The following is a 23,392-nucleotide window of genomic DNA, read 5'->3' on the forward strand; positions in this document are numbered from 1 at the left end:
ATCACGGCCTCTAGAGAGCATCACACAGCTGGAGATCTCGGAGTGATCCTGGATGCGGTCCTAGAGGCACATTAATGACATAAAACAGGATTTTGTAATTGAATTATTGCATGGGTAAAAAGCTTTTCATCCTAGAAGGACGTTCAAAAACTCATCCATGCTTTCATTTCCACTTGGCAAGACTACAGCAGTGCACCGCTCACAGGAATATCCTAAAAGCATCTTTATTGTCTGTAGCTACTCCTGAAAGCAGCCATAGTTTTAAATGTAGAAGAAAGAAACACACAAATACAACATGCTGAATGATGCCATTCAGAGATTTTCTAAATATTATCATAATAGAAAATCTCAATGCTTGCATTTAAGCCCGTAGATGGTTTGACATCTCAGTATCTCTCTGACTTGCCTGTTAAATATGAACATTTGAACATTAGGGGCCAAATGGTTAGCTGCCTCCCTCCAGTTGTCAGGGTGGTTTTACTAGATTGCCAGAAGAAGGCTTTGTGCAACAGTGCAGCAGAAGCTGCATTTTAATTCAGGCAGCCACAGTACATGAGCAATCTGTAATAGTCTACTCATACATCACAGCACTCGATTCAACAGCTTCACAGTGAAGTCAGATTTATCTTGTGTGAAATTATGGAATTATGAGGCTTCCAAGACAAAATGTATGAAACAATACAATATGTGACTTGTCCGTTCTTCTTCCACCTGTAAAAATTTAGTAATGTAGACAGGGCTTTGAATATAAATGTATAATGTTTTGTTCAATTTCTATTGCTTCTGTGGAAAATCTTGCTTCTTGCAACTGCCTCTTGTCTTGAGTCTGCTGTTATTGTTCAGGCAGGGTTGCCTTTTCACTGCGAGATTTGTGTCTCTCCAATTTTCTCAACTGAATGAGGAAACACAAACGGGGCCCTTTCAGGTCACATCTTCTTCAAGTCAGAAGGAGACATTGCTGTTGTAGATCACGCTGGTGTGCTGTGCTCCTAAATAAATCCCCCATAAGGCCACGTTTTGATGTAGAGACATATTTTATAATGTATTCACATGTATGGTATGTTGCCCATGTGGATCTGTTTGTTGTCACTATAAATTACAGGCCAACTAGCATGCTTTTATAGTCACACTTCAGGCCAAGATAAAGAGAAGGACGTGCCCTTGATGTGCTGAATGGTAAAAAGAGTATGGGTACTGGGCATAGAGAGAGGTTAACGCAAGATGAGCGATTCTGCAGGGCACCCTGAGCTGCACAATAAACTTGTTACTGAAGGAGGGAAAACGTGATACTCAGAACTGAATATTAGTAATTTCATCTGGATGCAGTCAGGAAAGAGAACGATATAATACATATGCCAACAGCCCAACATTATAATACAGCACACTCCAAACCTATGAAAGCCTCTTATAAACATTAATTCACTGTATTTACACAATGCCATTTTTACTTTTTGCCAAAGCTTTTCTCTTTGCTTGATGTGAAGTATCATTCTCATGTTTAGTGTAAAGTGCTAAATAGGTGGATGAAGAAGGATTTTGTCATTCTTTCTCAGGTTGGCAGTCCTAAGCCTGGATAAGCCCTCATAAATATTAGTGTGTCTCACACATACTGTTTCCAGTTGTAGCAGATATTTTGGCAAAGTTTAGCACGTCCCTATTCCTAATCCCCCTCTCTAGGTTTGTAAATACCATTCCCTCTAAGCAGCATGTCATTTCTCTTTATATCAATCTACAACACTATTATACATTATTTACCAGCACGCTGGACACAGGTAAATGCCAGTTTATGTTAAAGTTGTAAACCATCAATTATTGCTGAAGAGCTTTTATTTGCTTGAGAGTTTTGTGAAGGTTTCTGAAACAAAAATGTTGAAAGGCGAAAAGAGTGGATAAAGGTATTTCCGCGTTCGTCGGCCGTCCTTGAGGGAAGCATGAATACACTCTGAGTCAATAATTTATGCACCCAGACAGACACATCCACACGTTCATACACATAAAGTGAGAGAGGGAGAAACTGTGCAGAGCTGCATGGAGAGACAGAAGACTGGAAAAAGCTTCGGGGACAAAAACATAGTCTGAGACCAGCGACTGGAAGCCGTACATATGTCGCCAGATGTGAGATTCTATTTTACTCTCCGCTATAAAAGAGACATATCAGGGTCGGGGGGGCACTTGAGTCAGTGGTATATTTCTAATGTGTCTGCTTGCCTGATGTAAGCAGATAGTAAAGGCTTTTCCTTTTGGTCAATGCTTACAGTCATATGCCATCTTCACACTGCCTGACACATCTCTTCAAGCTTACATAATGCAGATCTGCCCTAATTTTCCTCTCCCTCGCTTTCACAAAGCACAGCAGCGAAACATCATCAATCTGAGTCAAAGGTCATGCAGGGGGTTTAGGTGAAATATATTACTTTCAGTCGTTGTGACGTGACATGATCACATCTTGTCCATATCTGTCAAAAAGCTGAGTGGCAAATTAGTTCATACTTTGTGGAACCATTTTACCTCTTGCTCTAAAATTGTTTTTCTGTGTCAGGTAATTGGATGTTTCCATGGATACTGTGTCTCCTGAAAGCACTGTCAGCAAAGAATATGATTTCTCTGTGTTTTCTTGCACATGCATCCAGATGTGCCCCTTTTGCACATTTACTCTAATTTTAGATGCTATTATTCGAGCTTTAAATGTAACACAGTTAGCACAAGAAACCCAAGAAACCCCTTTGTTGCTGTGAGCAACTCGAGATCAAACATTTTGAATTCAAGCTTGTACAAGAAACTCAAATGTGGTATATGAACATTTTGTGATACAGCCCTCGGCGTGTTCTGCTGCTGCTATTTATGCAGCAGTTTGAACACTTTGGGCATTGGATGATTATTTCATTTATACATGAGAGAATTGATCATTTAAGTTCTTTGTTGAAATGTCTTTGGGTGATACAGAGCTAAGCTGGGGCAAAGCTATGGCATCCTGAAGTGCAAACTATGCCATCTCAGTGTGAATTATGTAACTCAGCCTTCCCTGTTATTCCCCATTTGCCTAATTGAAACCATCACAATGAACATTTTAATTTGATATTGTAATTTCATTAATCTTGTTAAAAATGCCAATGGTGTTTTGTGTAACTTTCTCGAATTTGCCCTCCATGTGCACTGTGATATTTATGCACGCTACAATAAGGGTAAATGGAAGACAGAAACAAGGGTATATCAAATGAATGCATATCTTTTATTCATCAGCTAACAACTAAAGAAACAGCACACTTTAGATATATTCACCGCACATATTCCTAGTTGGACTGTGTTTCTGCAATACGAGACCAGGTTTTTCGCTTTTTAGAGCTGATGCAAGTTTGCATGGAAATGCTGATGAAGTGTTCTATTTACAAATTAGAAGCAGACATAGAAAATCACTGTTTCATATGAAAACCAAACCAATGAAAGCAAACATAACAACAGGAGTACAAATAAGACACTGCGTGGACCGCTTCTCTGCAAATGAATTATTTGCACATATACACAGAACAGTTGCATTTTGATTATTTTCAGATTATCAGTATTTGTGCCAGGGAAAAAAAAAAAAAAAAAAATCTGCATTTGGTCATTGATGATTAAAAAATGAACAAGACATCACTACAAACCGCTTTTATATACAGTGATAACTGTGTCTGCATTACAAAGTTAACTTTGCAACTGCAAGATTCTTACTTAAATAAAATGTTAAAACTGATCTTACTATGATTTTCCACTGAAATTTACAGGCAAACATTATGTGCCCTGAACTGATGTATGTGCTATTTACTCATGTTGTATTAGTTTGGTCATACAAAATCTACCAGAAATAGATAGATATATACATAAAAAAAAAAAACTGATTGCTTATAGAATCACCTAAATGTCTTTAGAAATAAACAATATTTTGTGTGTATGTCTTTGCATGTTTGTAGGATTATAGTGCTTCAGCACAAAAATTATCCAAAAAAGAAAAGAAAGAAATCCGACAGGTAACATGTTTCAGGGTACAAACCCACGCAGGTTTACATCATGCATCACTGTGTAGATTTTCATTTCATTATTTCTTCTGAGAACAAGCAGAGACACGTCACGTGACAAAAGAATCACAAAATGACTCTTGAACATGTGAAAGGCAACAGACTAAGACAGTATCTTTGATAAACAACATGACTAATGCTCGATGACATGCTGACGGGGTCCAGATACACCATGCCCTTTAATTAGCTGAGTTAAGATGACAGGTTCAGTACATTATACTGCGTACGATGTGAATTTACTTTGTGTATTAAAACTCTCAGGAAAAGTCACATTTCTTGGCTTACACTATTGACCCAGAAATTTGTTAGACTGCATTATTACTGGTTGATGTGCTTACTTTTCTTTAGAGCATAGAACATTTGCATGCATAAAGATGACTCCATCCGTTCGGCTGCTGCATTCATTTGTTGTGCTTTTCAGTCTAATAGCTAAAGCTCTTAAACCCTCTTCACACATGTGTAACAGTAAACATCAATTCCTCCTTAAACAGAGAGAAACAGAGACTGCTATTGAAGTCACAATTTCATTCAACCCTGCACCAAAAAGACAAGACAAACAATATCAAGTGTGACACGGTGCTTTGCATTGTAATGCAGTAGCAACAAATCCACTCAGTATTCCCATGAAAACACATGTAATTAAACTGATCCGAAGCTGATGAGCTGTGGGATTTTTTGTACAGATTGTCTAAGTGTAACCTATATCGATGCATAGTGCAACATTTTTAACATGTATTACTTTTACGTATGCATTTATCAAACCAACGTCTATGGCTATATGCACGTTATCTTATTGTGCATTTCAGAAAGTGACATCATTGTTGACCTGTAGGAGTCAATAGTGCATTTTGTTCAAAAAGGAAAAAAAAAAAAAAGAGATTTAAAAAAAAAAAAGAAGAAGAACAACAAAGTCATCAACTCAATACCCATATTTGTTTGTATAAAAATATGCAGTCATTTAAAATGGTCCCGAGGTCCTTATAAAATTTTAATGACTTTCTTGATTATAGAGACACTCAGATGTATTGTAAGTAGAAGACTATTGTAGACGTGTTCAGACATATGATAAAGAGAAGAGGTTGTAAAAGAGTGTTTTCAGAGTTTGCATATGTTATCAGCTGATTTCTGAAGAGCTCTGGTCGTGGTGCAAACGAAGACGCGCACCAAGTGTGTTTGCGTTTGTGCACATTCGTGACAAACTGTGACACACCAACAGTTAAAGCTAATTCTTTCTGTTACAATACATCTGAATGCAGTTGAGTTTATACTACCTATTTGATGCAACATTTCTTAGTAGGGTTACAACAATTTAATATTCAACTCAGCATAAGTGCAAAATGTGTCCATAATCCATGACTGCAGTTGGTTTGGAGATGCTGAGGCGTGTAGAGGAACTCTGCTGATTTTCACAGATTTACCTGCAGTCGGTCTGTTCTGTATATTTTTAGGTTACATTGATGATTCTCGTTCAAGTCTGCAAACACCAAAACCAGAGATATAGTGACTCTGTAATCTGTGATATGAGATATTACATTAAAATTTGTTTTATGATTTCAGACTTTTAATATTACCATCCCAGAGCTGTGTACCCTGGAGGACTAACTACCTCTCCGAATGGCACCATATTTCACTGAGGCACAATATCTACACAACTGTGCAGGCGATGCGACTTTCATCTACACCTACACACAGGTGAGCCTCACTTGCTGAATAAATTTGATTTAGTCTCCTGGATGAGTTTCATTTTGAATCCATTTGAAAAGACAGAGCTGGAAGTCATACATACACAAAAACCCTGGTTTATTTTGGGTTAAGAACATATCATCCACACGCTTCATTGACATTCATGCAATGCATCTAATTTGAGAGTAAAAGCTTGGTCTCAAATTGTTGTCAGTGAAACAGCTCTGGGATGTGTTTTATTCTGGGTTGAGTCATAAGAGCCTTGAATCTGTGGCCCCTCGCTCGTATTTACAAATCTTGACCAGACTGTTCATCACCACGTGGATATAGTGTTAAGTAATACTTTGAAATCAGTAGCATCCCCCTTTATTACTCGTTTATGTTCAGCATGATTCTCAGAAATGCTTACTGATGTGAGAAGTTACATTAAACCTGTTCCTGATTAAAATAGATACATTGCACAGACAGATTTCTCAAAACTGTGTAAATGTGGTTCGTTTTTCAAGGACCTCAAGATAATCAGGATCAATGTGAAGCTTTGCTTTGAGTTCCCAATACTCACTCCTGTTGGGCTCCACATAGACAGTACTTGGTGCTGTACAATAGAGTATTGTCTGTTGTATTCTCTCTGGGTGCACGTATTGATGCCTTGCATCGAAGTCTGAGGTATACTGACTTGATGAGTGCGCTGTATGTCTGCATGGTAGCGTATTGCTGTAGCGTGTGTGCTTGTCAGTCTCATGTAAGTCTCTGTAGTAACATGGATCATCTTGATGAGGGGTGGAGGGCTTGTTAAGCGGCTCTGGGGTAGTGGCACTGTATTCGGAGCTTATTACATTACTGACTGCCTCCTCGTCTGAGTTACCCAGAAAGGCACCGCTCAACTCATCAAAGTCTCTAAATCCATCCACTGACTTGCTGTCTGTCGGAGTGTGAGCTGCAGTTCTGATCGTGGAGTCTGTGGGAGGTGGGATGTACTCATATACATGCCCAGCCGATGTTCGGACTTTAGGGATCGATCCCTTTTTGTAAAGGCCATATTCCATGTTGAGAGAGCTAATGCAAGCGTTCATGGAGTTATTCTGCTCATTTTGGCTCTTTTGACGTCTCTTTTTCATTGCCACGAATAATCCTGCAGCCACAAACACAGATAAAATGAACAGGAGCAGGAGGGCAAGGATCATCACAGATAAAGGAATGGCGCTATAGTGCATGTCAGAGTCCAAGGAAGTTTCTATGGTGATAGTGCTACCAGGGAAAGATTCTTCAGAGGGTGGGATCATGGAGGCAAGTATATCAGAGTTATTAGGGCAGAAATTAGCTGTCTTAATGTATCTCATATCCTCCCCGGCTAGTCTCTTGGGCGAGCCGCAGATGACATTGTTTACAACCGTGCCGGTGCTAAGCTGCTCCAGCCACATCTTCAGCTCCAGTATGCTACAAGAGCAATCCCAAGGATTCTCAAACAAATCAACTTGCACCAGCGCTGTAAGCTGATCCAGCACGCCGCTGACTGGCAGATATCGCAGATGGTTGTTGCGAAGATTTAATCTGGCTAATGTCAAGCCATTAAAGGTCCCCACTGGCAAAGTTTTCAAAAGGTTATTGTTAAGAAACAGAAGCTGGAGTTTGGGGACATGCTGAAAGGTATCATGAGAAACGTCCTTAATGACGTTGTATTCTAAATACAAGAACTGTAGGCTCTCCAGTCCATAAAACATGTCAGAGATGAGATGGTCTATCAAATTCCCATTAAGGTAAAGTCTTCTCAGATGTGTCAAATCACCAAACGCTCTGTCATGAATGCGTGCTATTCGATTGTTACCGAGATGAAGCAAATCTAATCCAGTTGCCTCAACAAAATCTGCCCGGTGGACCACAGGGATGTAATTGCCAGTGAGATACATCTTTTTTGGGTTGTAGGGTTTGGGATTTAAATCGGAGATATGCTCAATCTTTCGCTCCTGGCAATTCACATTCAGGCCAAGGTCTGAAATTTGAAGATTACAGGTGCAGGCAGTGGGGCAATCTAAAGGCACGGGGGATTTGGTCTGAAAAGAAATAATTTGGCCATAATTTTGTGGTTTATTTGATTGGACACGAGCGGTAGGTCTGGATTTTAATTTGCCTGACTGTCGAGGTGCCTTGGTGGGTCTTGATGAGGACCGCGCAATCCCAGATGAGGTGAGGGAGGATGTAACTAGAGCTGGTGTGGTCCTGTAGTATGCATCACTGCTCAAATGTGGCAGGGGTGGCATCTCATATTCAGCAATGGCTCTCCTCGGGCACAACTCCTGTTTTGAAACCTCATCAAGATCTCTCCCATGAAGCCGAAACGGGAACTCGCAAACAACATCGCCGACTAACGCTGTGTAAGATATGCTCTCCAGCCAGGTTTTGAGAGCAATGAGCTCGCAGGAGCAGTTCCACGGGTTCTCCTCCAGCTGTAACTCCACAACGCTGTTCATGTGCTCCAGAAGACCTGAGTAGGGAAGCACCTTGAGCTGATTCCCCCTTAAGTCCAAATGAGTCAGTGGCACATACTGGAAAATGTTCACAGGCAGGGTAGATATTAAGTTGTCATTCAGAATCAGGACCTCCAGATTGCGAAGCCTGCTGAAGGCGTTCGGCGCCACATGAGTGATATAATTATAATCAATCTGTAGATACTCCAGACTCTCAAGGCCAAAGAAAAACTCTTCCTTCAAGGCGTCGATTTTGTTATTGTTGAGATGTAACCTCTTTAATCCATGCAGTCCATTGAAAGCTCCCGCTGCAACCTCAGATATGTCATTGTTTCCCAGATGTAGTATGGTGAGTCCATTGTACTCAACAAAATCGTTGGCAGACAGCTTTTTCAGGAGATTCCCCGTGAGCAGCAGATGATACTGGGAGAAGTACACCGGGCTTATGTCTAAGAGACTTACAATTCCTCTGTTTTCACAGCCCACAGTCAGTATCCCCTCTCTCTCCTCACAGGCACACAGTCTTTGACATATTTCTCCATAACTGCCAAACATCTCAGCGGTGCACACAGATGTTGCACTCAGCAAAACACACGAAATCCAAAGATGCATTTTCCTGCAAATGACGGCCGAGCTCACAGTCCTGCAACTAGGAATCCTCAATGTCATCTAGAAATAAAAGACATACACGGCAATGTAAAAGAAATAAAAAATAAAACGAAACAACAGCAGAAAAAAAAAAAAAACAAAACAAAACAAACAAACCCCCCAAAAAACAATCAAAAACCATCAAAGAGCAACTTCCACCACACAGTCTAGTCTGCATGAGAAAAAGTCAAAGCTTCATTTTTGGTGTTACCCAGAGGTAACTTCTGGCTGTGTGGCAGCTGATTTAAAAGTCCTGCGAGCTATGTAAATAATAACAACAACGACAATGATAGAAAAGCAAGGTCAAAGCGAGACACAAGACACAAAACAATGGTCTGGATCCGCCGTGAGGGGAAGCCATAACGAATTTCTGCTCGAGAAGACGTAAAATACAGTTACATACCGGTTTTGAATTGAAATCTCTGTAAAGGACAGAAGATTGCCAGAAATTCTGCATCACAGTGCACGCCTTGTTAGACACGAGGCGGCTCGCATAATTTCTGTGTTTTTGTTTTTGTTTGTTTTTTTTTTTAACTCCTGCTAGACGTACATACCTCACGCACATTGATGAAGACGCTGGCCTCGTTTGGTGTTTCGGCGCATCTTTTTTTTTTTTTTCTTATCTGTTTTAATCCGACAAAAAACCAAAACGGGATCTCATTCTGCGCGAGCCGCGTCCGTCGTCTCTAACGCACTTGAGAGGATGAAAGAAACGCTGATCAACCATAACTGCCAAATGCTTCTCTTTTAGCACGCTGTGCCGGAGGAGACGCAGCTCTGCCCGCTCACAAAGTTGCTTACTCTCTCTCTCTCTCTCTCTCTCTCTCTCTCTCTTCCTCTCTGGACGCACACGCACGGGCGCGCACGCACGCTCACGCTCACTTGGTGGTCGAGAGGATGTCAAGTCATTTCATGCACAAACAGTCAGCTCACTGGAGCATCATAGTGAGATACATTCCCCCAAAAGATGTTGACCTACCTACGGAAAAGATGTAACCCCCCCTCTCCCTCCAAAAAATAAATAAATAAATAAATAAAAAAACATCAATAATTTACCGGGCAAGGCGAGTCCCTGAGCTAGTTAAACCGCTTATCATGTTATTCACGCTAAAAACAAAACGTTACATCAGCTCTTCCTAATCTGTCAATCCTCTAACAGCAGGTATCTGGGGAGTGGGAGGTATGTCGTCTAAAAACACTGGTGTTACTCACTTTTACTGAAACTGGGTCTCTCCTGTTTATTTGCATACCGGCCGCTTGTTTGTTTATTTATAGATCCCACCTGGGAAAGGGGCTTCTCTGTTCAGATGGTAACTTCGGTCAGCCCCAAGGTCAGAGGTTGTTGGTTTGTGGCTCATTCAGAATATACAGTCAACATCCAAGTTACAGGAAAGAGAAAATCCCTCCTGTTAGCTGTCACGTTGATCCAACCTCACTTCGTCAGCAGCGCTCAAGTACTAATAGGTATATCACCTGCAGAAACCCACCAGTAATGATGCCATCCATTTCATGACAGGAGCACATGACTGTCGACCAACCCCCCACAGTGGGGGTTTTAAAGGCTAGTGTTGAAATGGTGCATTGTTTGATTGCTGTGTTTCACCAACTGATCAGTTTGCCGTGAGTCACACTCGCTGTGGCTGTAACTTATTGCTCTGCACTGAGTGTGTTCTTACCCTGTTTTTTTTTTTTTTAAACAAAGAACAAACACCTTTGGCGTCAGTTCTCACAGGGGCTTAATAAGAGCAAATTATTCAGCTCTATCCTTTTTAATTCGTCTGATGTAGCCTCTGAAATGGTGCAGACATGTTGCATACCAAATGCCATGTCAGGTTAGTGATAGCGGGAGAGGTGAAGATGAAGACCTGTCATGCCCTTCTCGACCTGACGTGATGGTGCTCATGTAGAAACATGCCAAGCGTTGCTGTATATCGCTGTGTCCTCGTGGAGCTATATCCATCATCCTCTTCACTTGGCTCTTGCTTACAGGGGAGGAGAGGAGGCACATCAGGGACACTGCCTGTGGCTCATATTAAAGAGTACGAGGCTGCATCCAGCCTGCGTGCAATTCATTTGTGTTTTTCTCTGCCTTCATTTGTATTGCATATTGGGCTACACCCTCAGCATCTGATAAACCCCATAATTACATCGCTGTTTCTGTATACATTAGCATTAATGTTTGTTGCGGTATGATTTGCAAAACATGCAGCTGGCTGTATCATCATGCACTAAACAGCTGTCATCCCTTACAACTCAAAAATGTTTTTTTTTTTTGGTGATTATATTGAGGGTAATATTTTGTTTGTTTACTATTGCTCTCTATACTTTGACATGTATGTGTACGCGTGGTGATGATATGCAGAGAGAACAGGGATAGACAGGCTGTGTATGATACAAGCCCCATTTAATGTCTCTCCAAGTCTTCCATAACACTGAACATAATCATCACCCATTGGGAACAGAAGAAGACACTCTCCAAACACATGCACGCACACACTCGTATGTGTGCGTGCCTTTTGAGTGCACACATGCGCACAAAAGGCAGCATCATTACAAATGACTGCAAGAAAATGATGACATCTCACAATTATGTACTCCAAGGTCAGAAGTACACAAATGGAGTTGGAGCCATGCCACAGAGGATGATGGGTAGCACCTCTGATATATGTTCCTTACAGATGGTGCGTTGCACTTTGTCATCTGCTTCCAGCTGGGGTGTACGGGAACAATGGGCATCCCAGCGAACTGCTCAGCCGTTGTCTGGCATAAACATTACCGTCAGGGCTCTCTAAAGCCTCGGTTGTATCACTAGTGATGTTGCACACTACAGCACCAAGCTTTTTAGGATTATTATGTCAGTGTGTTATGCAAAGTTTTGTTTTTTTTTTTGGACGCTCATATAGTTTGAGTTTGAGTCTACATGGACAGCAGACATTAGGGCTTTTTTCCCTTTTAATACTTGGGCTCCACTTTATATTACAGTCCAAGACATAGTGCCTGCCACTTGAGTCAGATACTGATAACATGCCTCCTGTTCCTTCTGGTAAAATAAAAACATGGTCATTTGGACGAAAAGAGAATAAAGGAAAACAATGAGCAACAAGTGCATTTTATAGATAAACAGAAGTGAAGATATGGTAGTTAATTGGATGGGCAGAACTCAAAATGTATCAAATCACATTCTGCACCACCTATTAAGTAATGGTGAAATATATTTCACAGTAGCTATTATAATACCACACAGCAGGGTATCAGAAAGCATTAATAACTTTAATGTTTTGGAAGAATAATTTGGGTTATGCTCTCAAAATGATCGCCAATACTGCAATACAGAAAAGTTGTTTTGGAGTTGGAAGTAAAAGTCTGACAGGTGATTAAAAAAACACAGTTAATCACAGTCTGTCATCTAAAACAGTGCTCATATTTTCACAAATAGCATACATGTGACCGTAAGTAAGAAAGCAAAAGAAGGCATTACTCTTTTTCCTCTCATTTCCTGCAGTCGTAGCCTGCTCAGCTGTCCTTCAAGCCCTGTGTACTGTAGAAGCTTTAGAATAAAGCTGTGGCCTCAGTGGGGAGAAGCTCCTTCAGTGAAAGTGACAATGAACTGTGAGCTGCAAGGGCAAAACTGGGCAGGACACCAGAAGATAGGGCTGACAGGCTGCATGATGGACTGGATAATTCCTGAAAACACAGCCTCTTTCATGTCAGGGACAAAGAGGACCTGCTCTGGGTCGAAAAGAATCAAAAGGAGAATGATCAGGGAACAGTTAAAAAAAAACAAGAAAAGAAAAGAAAAAAGAAACGGTTACAAGAGGCAGACTGATGACAGAATGCAGTGGAAGAATGTGATCGAGTTTTTTGGTGCATGAAAAACATCTCTGGATACAAGAAATGCAACAGCAGGCAGTCTGAGAACATGCCCCCTGGGGTATATCTGAGGGCAGGGTGGGGGTGAAGGAAATTCTGGCCACATCATCAGCCATCATAGATGGCGCCGCTCATCCTTCACATGGATCCCCGATTGTACAGGGAAGCTTTGTAAATTGCACGGCTCCCTAAATAACAGCACTTTATCACATAACTTCAGTAATCAGCACCATTCTCATCAGACCATATTAATCCTCAGACAATAAGACATAATTCTACATAATAGAGATTTTTGAACTATTAATATCCACTAATACAGTCATCTGACATGTCTGTTCAAATGTATATGCTGCTGCTCTGATTTCATTCATTCGTTATTTTTGATATAACAGAGCCTGGCATCTATGAAGAATACCTCCGCGTTTATTTGGATTTCTCTGCCGCCACTGCACTCATAATAATATAACCTTTTTCTTTTTCATTTTACACACTACAATCCTACATAAGGTCACTTTGTATGTGACTGTATGTAAGCTAATATTTACTGTCCATACGATGGCCAGAATGGCTGCTCTCTTTGTCATGTTTGTTTTGAATGGCACCCCCCCCCCCCCCCCCCCGCCCCCCCCGGCCTCCCCTCCTCCACCTACTCTACCCTGCGTGACACCACCAAAATGAATACTGCCTTACCTCATCTGCCTTGACACATGACATATCCCCTAACATCACAAACCTGGCACACTGGACTGATATTAGACTGGACTTCTAGGCTTATTCCTTTTGACCTTCATTGGACTTCCTGTTATTTATTTCTTTTATTTTTTTTGTGACTAACAATTTTGTAAAAGCGGCTCCCACAGCACCCTCAGCCACTGGGGGGCAGGAGGTAGTGGTCCAGATTGGTGATGGTTATCTTGGCAATTTCTTTTGAAATGTTCAAAATCTTTAAGGGGTGTTCAAACTGTTGCTATTGCAAAACCACAGAGGTCATTGAGATATTAATGTAGTGTCAGCAATGATTGACTTCACACAAATCCTTCTTTTACATATATTTTCATTTTGTCTCATTTCAAAAAAATGTCATGGAATTGATAAATTCTTTGACATTTTTTTTTCTATGCTATCTTCTTAGACTACCCTGCTGCTGTAACGCTTTGATTTATCCCATCCCAAGATTTACTTTATTTCATAGCAATCATAGCTTCACCCGACAAGATCATAACATTTATTATCAAGCGTGGATCTCTTGATACTCATCTCTTTGGATGCCTATTTAAGCTTTCTGAGACATTTTGCGCTGGAGTCTGTGATCTGTTTATGCTGTGGGAGATAATGCTTTGATTGAAACTTAGTAGTAAATAGTAAATAGTAAAATGAAGGTGCGTCCACATTGTGTTTGACTTAAAGCAAATGTTCCCTTTCAGTCTATGAACCTCTGTGTGGGTGCTCTCTGGCTCATAACAATGAGAAGAATCTGACTCTGTGTTTTAACAGGCTGTTGTGGCACCACCTGTTGGTTGATTTTTACAAACACAATATACGAAGAGTCAATCTCCAGCTAGCCATACCGCATTGTGCACACAGGCTGGGCAGGGAGATGGATCCGATCCCAGGACAACAGGTATGTATGTGAGCATGACACATTCATGCTTACTTACATACCTCTTTAAAGCTGCCACCGACGCCACCCTGTGTGTCTTTGGACTGTGGGTGGCAGCTGGAGTGCCAGTGAGAAAAATATATCCTCCACCGAGGTTCAAACCCAGAACTTTTCCCTGCTGTGATCACTGCACCACTATGCTTCACCGCAGCCATCCAGGTCGGTAAGATAGGCTTAATGGAGAAAGTTGGGCATGTATCACCTCTCGACCATGACGATTCCTCAGATCTGAAGATTAGTTCTGAAGAAATACAATACAGACTCTGTAATTACAGACTAAGGGAAGATGAAAGACAAAGATTGTGCCTAGGAGTAACAGCTGGTTAATGATGTTAGCGTCCATGTTTATCAGCAGAATGAAAGTCGCTGGCTCAGCTTTTCTCACATCCTTTCCTATAAGGGACAAGAGCGCTGTAAAACACGGGTAAAGGTACATGTTAGATAAGACAGTTTTTTTTTTTTTTTAATTTCTAATGCATTGATAACTTATTCATTATGGTTTTCATCCATGACGTGGGCATAGCACCGAGCTGTGAAGAGCCTATGCTATTATTTCTGTGTCTTAATGGCCAAACTGAGAAGGAAAAGAACATTTATCATCATTATGTTTTTTAAAGCATACTTTATTTTGAAGCAAGAATATAAACTGAGAGAGTAAAAACTTCATCTTCTCCCATCCTTGACCTTGTTCACAGTTCTGTTAAGAAAACAAGACAAAGGTGTATTGACAAGCGAGCCCCATTTTTCCTTCCTCGCCAGGATTTTCCTTCATTGATTTTTTTTTCTCCCTGTTATTTCATCAGTCTTATATTTATTCTTGCTATTGCTCCCCTAATTTCAATTACATAGTTGGGTGCTCAACTTTCAGCAACTAGAAGCAGAAAAAGAAAAAGGCATGTCGTTTTACCTCACACCTCAAGGTGTCACTGCAGACTTAGGAAATGAAATGTTTTCCCTCCCGTCTTCCTTTGTTTTTCCCTTGCTATCATTAGGATATATGCACATGGACTAATTTTACAGCTGAAACACAAATTCAGATCCATTATGTCAATAATAGCCATAAAAATAAATCATTATGCAGGGACGTGATCCAAAAACTGCCCCATGATTAAATACATAGTGAAATCTTGACACTATTACCTGCAGCCAAGGGTGATGTAGCACTTTTTGTTTGAATTGAATGGACTAACTGCTCATAAGATGCACCGTGAATATTTTTGCTAAGAATGGATACTCCCTGACCCCGCAGCAGAGGTTGGGGAAAAACATTTTCCCTTAATTTCATAATGAATTCTGTACATATCACTTCGTTCTGTCACGGAAATTTCAAAGACAAACACTGGGAGACATAGCAAGAAGTTAATTTGGTTTTTGCAGAGAAAACACGATACGCATTTGCTGGCATTTAAGCATTTTAGGAACACGATGACGAGGGGAATAAAATAATGTCGCCTCACTTGACTGAAAAAATAATATCCCCAACACCTTAAGACACCACTCTGAACTGTTACAAAGTCTGTGGAAATCAAAAGGCTGTCTGAGAGCACAGCTATTTACTCCCTTCACAGCTCCTGCTCGGGGCTGATGGGAGCAAGATAAAGTCTTGACATGTTCACTAAGGTCAATTGCTGTGTGGTGTCTGTGTGTACCCAGATACCAGGAAGGCTTCCTACCCTCTTAATTAAATACTGCATTCACCTTATCTCAGTTCCTCATGCCCACAACACTCTCCTGCAAACTAAAGACATCTTTTCTTTGGCTGACAGATCAAATGCTAATGAATAAACAAACAAGGAAAAAATTCATAATTCCAGCTCTAGGAGGAACAAATGTGCTGTAGCTCCCCGAGGACTGCCAAAACCACACTGCTAATCTGATGTAGGAAGATCTCCGCGAGGCTTTATCTTTGACTCGGTTGGTTCAAGAGCCGAGGTAATTACCTTGGTCAGAGAGGTCGTCGTGGAACATAATGGAAAACTAACTGTGTGGGGAGGCGAACTTACTCGCATTTAACCAGGGCAGAACAAGGACATACTCACGGCCACAAGGGCACGTGAAGAGAGAATGTGACGTATCAGCTGAGTGATTGTGTGAGGCCAGTCGGTATTGTGTCGCGTAATTACAGTCCACTGCACGTGCGACAATCAAAGTGCGACAGTTTTCTCACTTTTGCCTTTGAGGTAATTGATTTGAAATTAAATTCTGGTTAACATGGAGCTACTTTGATCGCCGAGCAGTGTTACTTTGCGTGCTTTTCCCCACAGAAACAGGTTGGGGCAGAATTCCCTGTGGGGAGGAGACAAACAGTGGATTGTAAAAATGTGGCAACAGAGTACTTGAGCTTTATTTAGCTGTGTGCTTTTAATTCACGAGGGGATTGGGTGCAACACTGATTGTTCACAACCACAACATAAAAAAGATGGAGGCCTCTATCATGTTGCCACGGTAACACACATTGTGCCTTTAATGACAGCCTCTGCTCACATCTCTTTAGTGATCATTTGCAGCCATGATAGTATCCAACTTACACCGCATTGATTCCCTGTGTTAGATAAGTTACAGGATTTCACATGTATTACTCCTACAATATGTTTTTTTTTTTCCCATATGGGGAGACATTTTGTGTCACTCATTTATTAACACAACTCGCCCCTAATATGTGCATTTGCATGCGGGTCGTGCCACGCTGTGCCACGCTGAGCCACGCTGACAATGTGTTGCTGTGTATTTAAGGGTGGGTGGGTGTGTGCCTCCGTATGCATGTATCAACATGTGTTGCTGTTGCTCTGTGTTGTGTCCTTGTTCCGCACCAGCGATGATCGTTCGGCTGACCATCACCTCTCTCCCTGTTCCCATGTGAATTTAGTTATAAGGCAGGGAAGAGTGCCTGACCGAGGCAACATAAGCAGCATGAGTATTTCTATCACGTTTATCACACCATCCAAACAGTTATGGAGTTGCTTTCATTTTCAGCTCATATTTGTAAAGCCTTAGGCAGTAACCCAGAGTAATACCTGGTGGCAGGCAGGACTCAGATAGTTGTACATCACTGACGTATTAATGTCTCTGCTCAATTTTGTAAAATGTTATTCCTCCTAATAGACCAGGCTTCTAGCTGCCATTCATAATCAATATTTCATCTGGATATGCATAGAAATGGGAACATATGCCTGCATCCTCATTTTGCCTGAATTCTTTGTATAACATAACAGCCTGCACTGCATACTTAATTGAAAATTCAAAGCATGAGGGGATAATAGCTTGCCTCTTCGTCTGCTTGCACGTGTGAATATGTGAGAATCTGCGGCCAGCAATACAAGTCAAGGTCTTCCTAAAATAGTAAAAAATTTTCATTTTATCACATTATTACCACTTTAAGTCATTTAGAAATTGGTAGTGAGCAGCCCACACGAAGGCTTAGTCTGTTCATCTCAGCGCTGGGCTCTATGGACTTTATTTGTGGCCACCGAGAGGCATCTGTGTGTTTGTGTGGTCTCTTAAAAACCTCCCTCAGTCAGCAACAGAGGTGTTATGAGGATGAAATAGGCATACATTACTAGTTCAGAGATAATCTTTGAAAGTTAAATTTGGCCTCAGTACACCCTTCCTTTTTTTCCAAAGAAGACAGTTTGCGTATCATTTAAGCTCCTAGAAATTACACACTCAATGCTTTTTCTTCCTTAAAACAATATTCTTTAGGGGGTTTATTTTGACCTGTTGGAATTTCAAAGAGAGAGTATTCGAGCTGTGGGCTACCTCACAGGACCCCTGATACTTAAAAGGACCATGTATTCACATATTTTGGGGATTGTTTTGGGGCCTTGGATTTTTACAAAGACTTCAAAGTATAATGGGATAATTATTGCACTTACCACCAGAGGGAAAGAGAAAGGGAGAAAGGGAAACTGACACTGAAACAGAGAGAGAGAGAGAGAGGCTAGGAGAGAGAAAACAAGTAATGAGAGTTCAATATAGACAATAAATCTAATAATGTGCAAATTGAATGGAAATATGCTTCCACGGCAACCTCAAATCTATGATTATTATAATCAACTTTGATGTTGTGCTTTTTTTAATAATTTTTTTTGCTCTTTATTTACTGAACATTTTTTGTATTGTTAAAGTTTGAAATTGCCGCTTTTGGCTTTCTGCACAGGGGACTCAGGTAACACACACACACGCTAAGAAGCTGGTGCAAGCGTGGCTGATAGCAGCATGCTCACGCTGATTAAATTGCAATCGATTTCTGCAAAATGTCAGGAAACGCTAGGGTCCAGTGCCATTTAATGTGCGTCAGATGAGGGCTGAAGGTAAGGGTATGTGTTATCACTCATATGTCACAGAATGTGGAGAATGACAGCAGGGTGCCAGGGGTTTAATTGGCGTTAACACTTGTAGTGGAGAGCGCAGGCTGAGTCTCCTAGGGAATGGACAGTCAATGCAAGCCAGGGGAAGTGCTGAAAAGGCTTTGAAGATAAGCAGTTAGATTTACTTACTGAGATGAATTTGGGGGTGGAGGGATATTTTTTATAAAGGCACACACCGGTCTATAGAGTGACAGGAGGCATGAAATTCAAAAGAAATAAAACTGAAAACAATAACTTGAGTACACAGAGATCAGAATCAGTCAACACCAGGGCTCTCTTGCGCAAAAGAAATCCTTAGCAGATAAAAAGTGATTTTGTTGACTAATAAAACAGAGCCTATGATCAATATCACTGTAAATTGCTTTTGTTGGATAAGAGACCACCAGAACTGAATAAATATAATCATGCAAAATAGCCTCTGCAGATCAATTTGTTACCTAGAACCTGCTCACATGTGGCTGTTATTGCAGCGACAGCGACAAGGACTAGCCCACAGGTTGCTATAAACAAAAAATGAAGAGCAAAAAAAGCAACAACAACAACAACAACAAAAACCCAATATAATTGGCTGAAAAAAATCTGTATGACAACAACCTTAAATACTAATTAGATCAGGAATGGACAGCCAGCCCTGGTCAACCTGCACATTTTGAGGTCTCAAAGACACGAGAAGATTATTCTTTTGAATTACCTAAATGGTTTTCGCAGGAGAAAAGCCATTAATCAAAAGCAAGTTTTGGCCATGGGAAATAGTTCCATTGAAAATACCTACAGTCCTCTCATGTCAGCGCAGAGATTTCTAGCAAAGCCATAAAGCCCGATGTCATGAGTGACTGGCCCCGCTCCAAAGCCATTAATGATGTAATGATTGAACTCTCATGCACAGAATAACCTAAGACACTCAAAATGTCACGTCAGGTTTGTCAGCAAAGATTGTTCTGACATACCAAGGTCACATGCTGGAGACGTGGGCTCGATTTTACTTGTTAACTTTTTGAGCAATAAAGCTTGTATATGCTGAGTCTTTTTTTTTTTTTTTTTGGATAAATGATAGACAGCAGCTGCACACACTTCCCACACACTGGGACCTTTAATCATTTTAGTCACACTTAATAATTTTCCAAGCACATAAAGTAAAACCTGACTGACACTGTATGTTGGCCACATTAGCCTCTGTCAAACAGAATAACTCTGACACATTTAAGACCTGCACTGAAATACTCACTTCTAAACATCATAAATCTCGCTCACAGGTTTGTTTAAGGGATTTCCACAGTCACTTGAATTTCCAAATGATAAGTTACCCCGCAAAGCTGTGTTCCATTCAAGTAAAAAAAAACAAAAAAAAAAAAAAACACTTGCTTTTTGGATGCTGTCGTCCTTTGAATTGGCTATGGAGTCGGATCTGCAAAATTCCCACATGAGCTGAGACAGATAAATTAAGCTGAATTCAGTCAGAAGCTGTCTCTCAAACAACAGATAATTCATTCTCCTTTGTTTCTTGTTTTTCTTTTTCTCCACAAGGGGCTGGAAATGCAAACATCCAGCATGATGAGTGGGCTAATTCATCACAAAACAATCCAGAGGAACATCTGATGGTAGTGATGCATATTATAGTCTATGCGAATTACTTAATTACTGTGGCGGTATGGTTGTTTTTTAGAAAGTGGTGAAGCTAAAATATCTTACACTTTGTGATGCGGTGGCGTGATGAGTGAAGTGCTGTGGGTGAATGAGAGGTTGAACTGGATGTTTTGAGCATTCATTACCTTTTTTTTTTTTTTTAGCGTGTTGTGCAACCACTCTCTGTGATTGGCGTCAGCGTTGGTCACTAAAAAGAAATTATTCATATCCTTTAAAAGCTCATTTGTATCCATGACTTTAGATTATTATTATTAGTATTTTATTTTAAATTCTCTACACTTCCGCCCTGTAAAGTCTGCCAGAAGATGCATTTCTGTTATATTAGTTTTCTTCCAATGAAATAGCCAATTACCATCTGCACTGTGGTTCTGCTTCCTTTCAGTTCTTGGCCCAGGGAGGGTGAGGACAGCTACAAGTTTCATGGCTCAGCATGTTAACTATCAATGCCAGGAGCAGTTGTGCCGGCATAATAATTGCTATTTTATTTTAGTGCTAAAAAGATAAATAGATCAAATCCTTTATAACAAGCAAAAGACTAAATTTAGCATAGAATTGTCTGCAGGAAAAAAAACAAAACTAAAGCCACCAGTTATTACAGTACAGCTTTTCTGAAAGGCTGTAAAAGCTCAGCGTTATGGAGTGCATTGTGGAACTGAGGCCAGGAGAACAAAGGCTATCTTAGAAAAAGTGCACATACAAAAGTGCCTTAAGATAAAGTTCTTGAAGTTGTTATCAGATGCTCCACTGGTGTCAATAGTAAAACTCCCATTTGAGGTGCTTCACTGCTCATTTTTATTTCCCTCAAACTGAAAAAGAAAAAACAAAACCCCAACCCCATCAGTGTCCTGAAAGGAAGGAGGTATTGCTGTCCCCACATGTACTTTCTAAAGGCAATATTCTAAAGATGGCTCTCGACTCAGGTGTCAGCTCAAACCACTTCATTATATGCCAAGTTTTCTTTTAGCCGGAATAATACAGCACTCAGCGTGTCTCTGTCCAACTTCTGATTTCTCAGCTCAGCTTCATGTTTTCTTGACCTCATGACATGTCAAAGAGAGGTGCTAATGGATAAAAAAAAAAAAAAAAAACACGCAAAAACGCAGCAGTATTCAGATACAGCTCTAATCTACATTCTCATGATGAGGAAGGAAAAAGATTCCATGTGACAGAAAGTCCTCATTGGCGGGGAGGGGGGATGACGAGAGCCCACGCAATCACTCCACCCTCTGGTGCAAGAAGTAAATCCCCAAAGGAAACTCCACATAAACATTCAATTTGTTCAAGGCAGCTCAAAATGTGTTCAGTTTCTCATTTATTGTACCTTTGGTGCATATCCAGTGGAGCGCTGTGATAGCATGTCGACCAATCAAATAAGCTGGAAGCAGGCTCGCCGCTTTTGCCATGGCTGCTGTAATTTCCACCTCTCTGACAGGCCATCCATTTACATTTAATTGGGGAAAAATTCTACATTAAATGAATTGTATATTAATTTGACTTGATTCGTGTTTAATCAGTGGCTTGATATGTTTGCCGGGATCAGCGGGAACATTCACAGAGCTGATGGACTGTAGGGTTTTAAGTGTCATTCTGGATGGTTACATTTCATATCCCTCACTGAAAAGAAATAAAAAATAAGGGATCAAGGGTATGTAAATGCTCCCCTCACCTCTTCTAAGCCAGAATCAAACTCCGTTTTCGCTGCTATTTTCATTCACACATTAAGTTTCTCAGGAAAGCAGAGAGTGACGAGAAAAACATTTGGCTTCACATCCCTGCAAGAATTTGGTGGTGAGAGTTCACACATTTTGTTAGTGAAGCTTTTGATAGATGTTTCTGTAAACTGTTAAAAAAAAGAGTTACATTTGAGAGATATTTAGCTAATGACCATTCCTGCGATATTCAGTTTTCTGGGTCAGATGCTTCGTCCTTGCAGGCAGGCAGGCCATGATGAGAATTGAAAGGAAAGTGGATTGGACAGGAGGTATTGCATCAGTCTAATGGTCTAATGTGGAGTCTGCATTGCCAGTTAAAAAGGAGATGCAGCTCACTAGTGGCAAGCAGCATCTTTCTATGTCTTTTTTATTTATTTATTTTTATTCTTTTTGGGTGGGTGGGCGGGGGCTTTATTCAGGCTTTAAGTACACAGCAAACAGACCTTCAGATGATTTGATTTTGAATGTTTGACAGCATAATTACTCCACAGAAGGTTTATTTGCAAAAACTTAATTGATGAAGGTTTCATTTTAACTGTGACAAATTCTGGGAGGAGAGCAGCCAGATGGGCAAGAATCACAACTGTCAGAGCTGCACTTCACTGTAGTCGCAGCTCCGGGGTCAATATTGCAAACAGTGTTACCACTCCAAAATAAACAGTTTTGATCCAAGTACTCCCCTTGCTCCAAACATTTACTTAACCAAATTTACTTCTAGTTACTGCCTGAGAAGACAAAGTAAGCCTTTTCCCGTTAACGTGTGTATGCCATTTAAAAAAAGAAGAAGAAAAAAAAGTGGCCAGGTGACGGATGACTTTGCATTTGATATTACACCATCAATGTGTGCTCAGCTGATCTTAAACTGTATAATAAAGACATAAATAAGCAGTAATCACTAATTATTGCCCATTAATACACACTTCCAGCAGCATGGCGGCTCATTTAAATGTGTGTTTTTTTTTTGTTTTTTTTTTTAGAAATTACAGTGATGATGAACAGAGAAGAGATGAAGATGAATTGAAAAGAGAGATATAATTGCGCTGCATGGAATTAGATTCAAACCCATGCAAGAGCTGAAAATGGATGATTTCCCAGGGGGTTGTGCTAATCCACTCAAGTGCCATGGCACCTTGTCATGCACCTCTTTAAACAAATCATATTTTTATCCTGGCGTAAGGTCACACTATTTACATGCATTTATACAACTGCCAAAATTATTAGATTTGGCATCACTTTTGAAAACATATCATAGACTATAAATAATCTGTGCTCGTGGAACAATGGCTCTGTA

General features: G+C 40.5%; 2 protein-coding genes across 2 annotated transcripts in view; one reads left to right on the top strand and one right to left on the bottom strand.

The window, feature by feature from the left end:
• The window catches only part of fastkd5 (FAST kinase domains 5), a 72,844-nt gene that overhangs the window by 14,846 nt on the left and 34,606 nt on the right, over positions 1–23,392 (top strand). Inside the window, exon 4 of the transcript XR_003842354.1 lies at positions 5,610–5,744. The gene's annotated coding sequence lies outside the window, so the exon portion shown is untranslated. The remainder of the gene's footprint in view (positions 1–5,609; positions 5,745–23,392) is intronic.
• slitrk5b (SLIT and NTRK-like family, member 5b) lies at positions 6,209–8,821 on the bottom strand. The gene has a single exon (XM_029530245.1). It carries the CDS (start codon positions 8,810–8,812, stop codon positions 6,209–6,211), a length of 2,604 nt encoding a protein of 867 aa, XP_029386105.1. The 5' UTR covers positions 8,813–8,821.

This window comes from Echeneis naucrates, chromosome 21 (genome assembly GCF_900963305.1).
Source record: "Echeneis naucrates chromosome 21, fEcheNa1.1, whole genome shotgun sequence".
Taxonomy (NCBI): Eukaryota; Metazoa; Chordata; class Actinopteri; order Carangiformes; family Echeneidae; genus Echeneis; species Echeneis naucrates.

What these genes read in the sequence shown, in the direction of transcription:
- slitrk5b (XM_029530245.1), bottom strand. Translation starts at nt 8,812, where the DNA reads ATGCATCTTTGGATTTCGTGTGTTTTGCTGAGTGCAACATCTGTGTGC.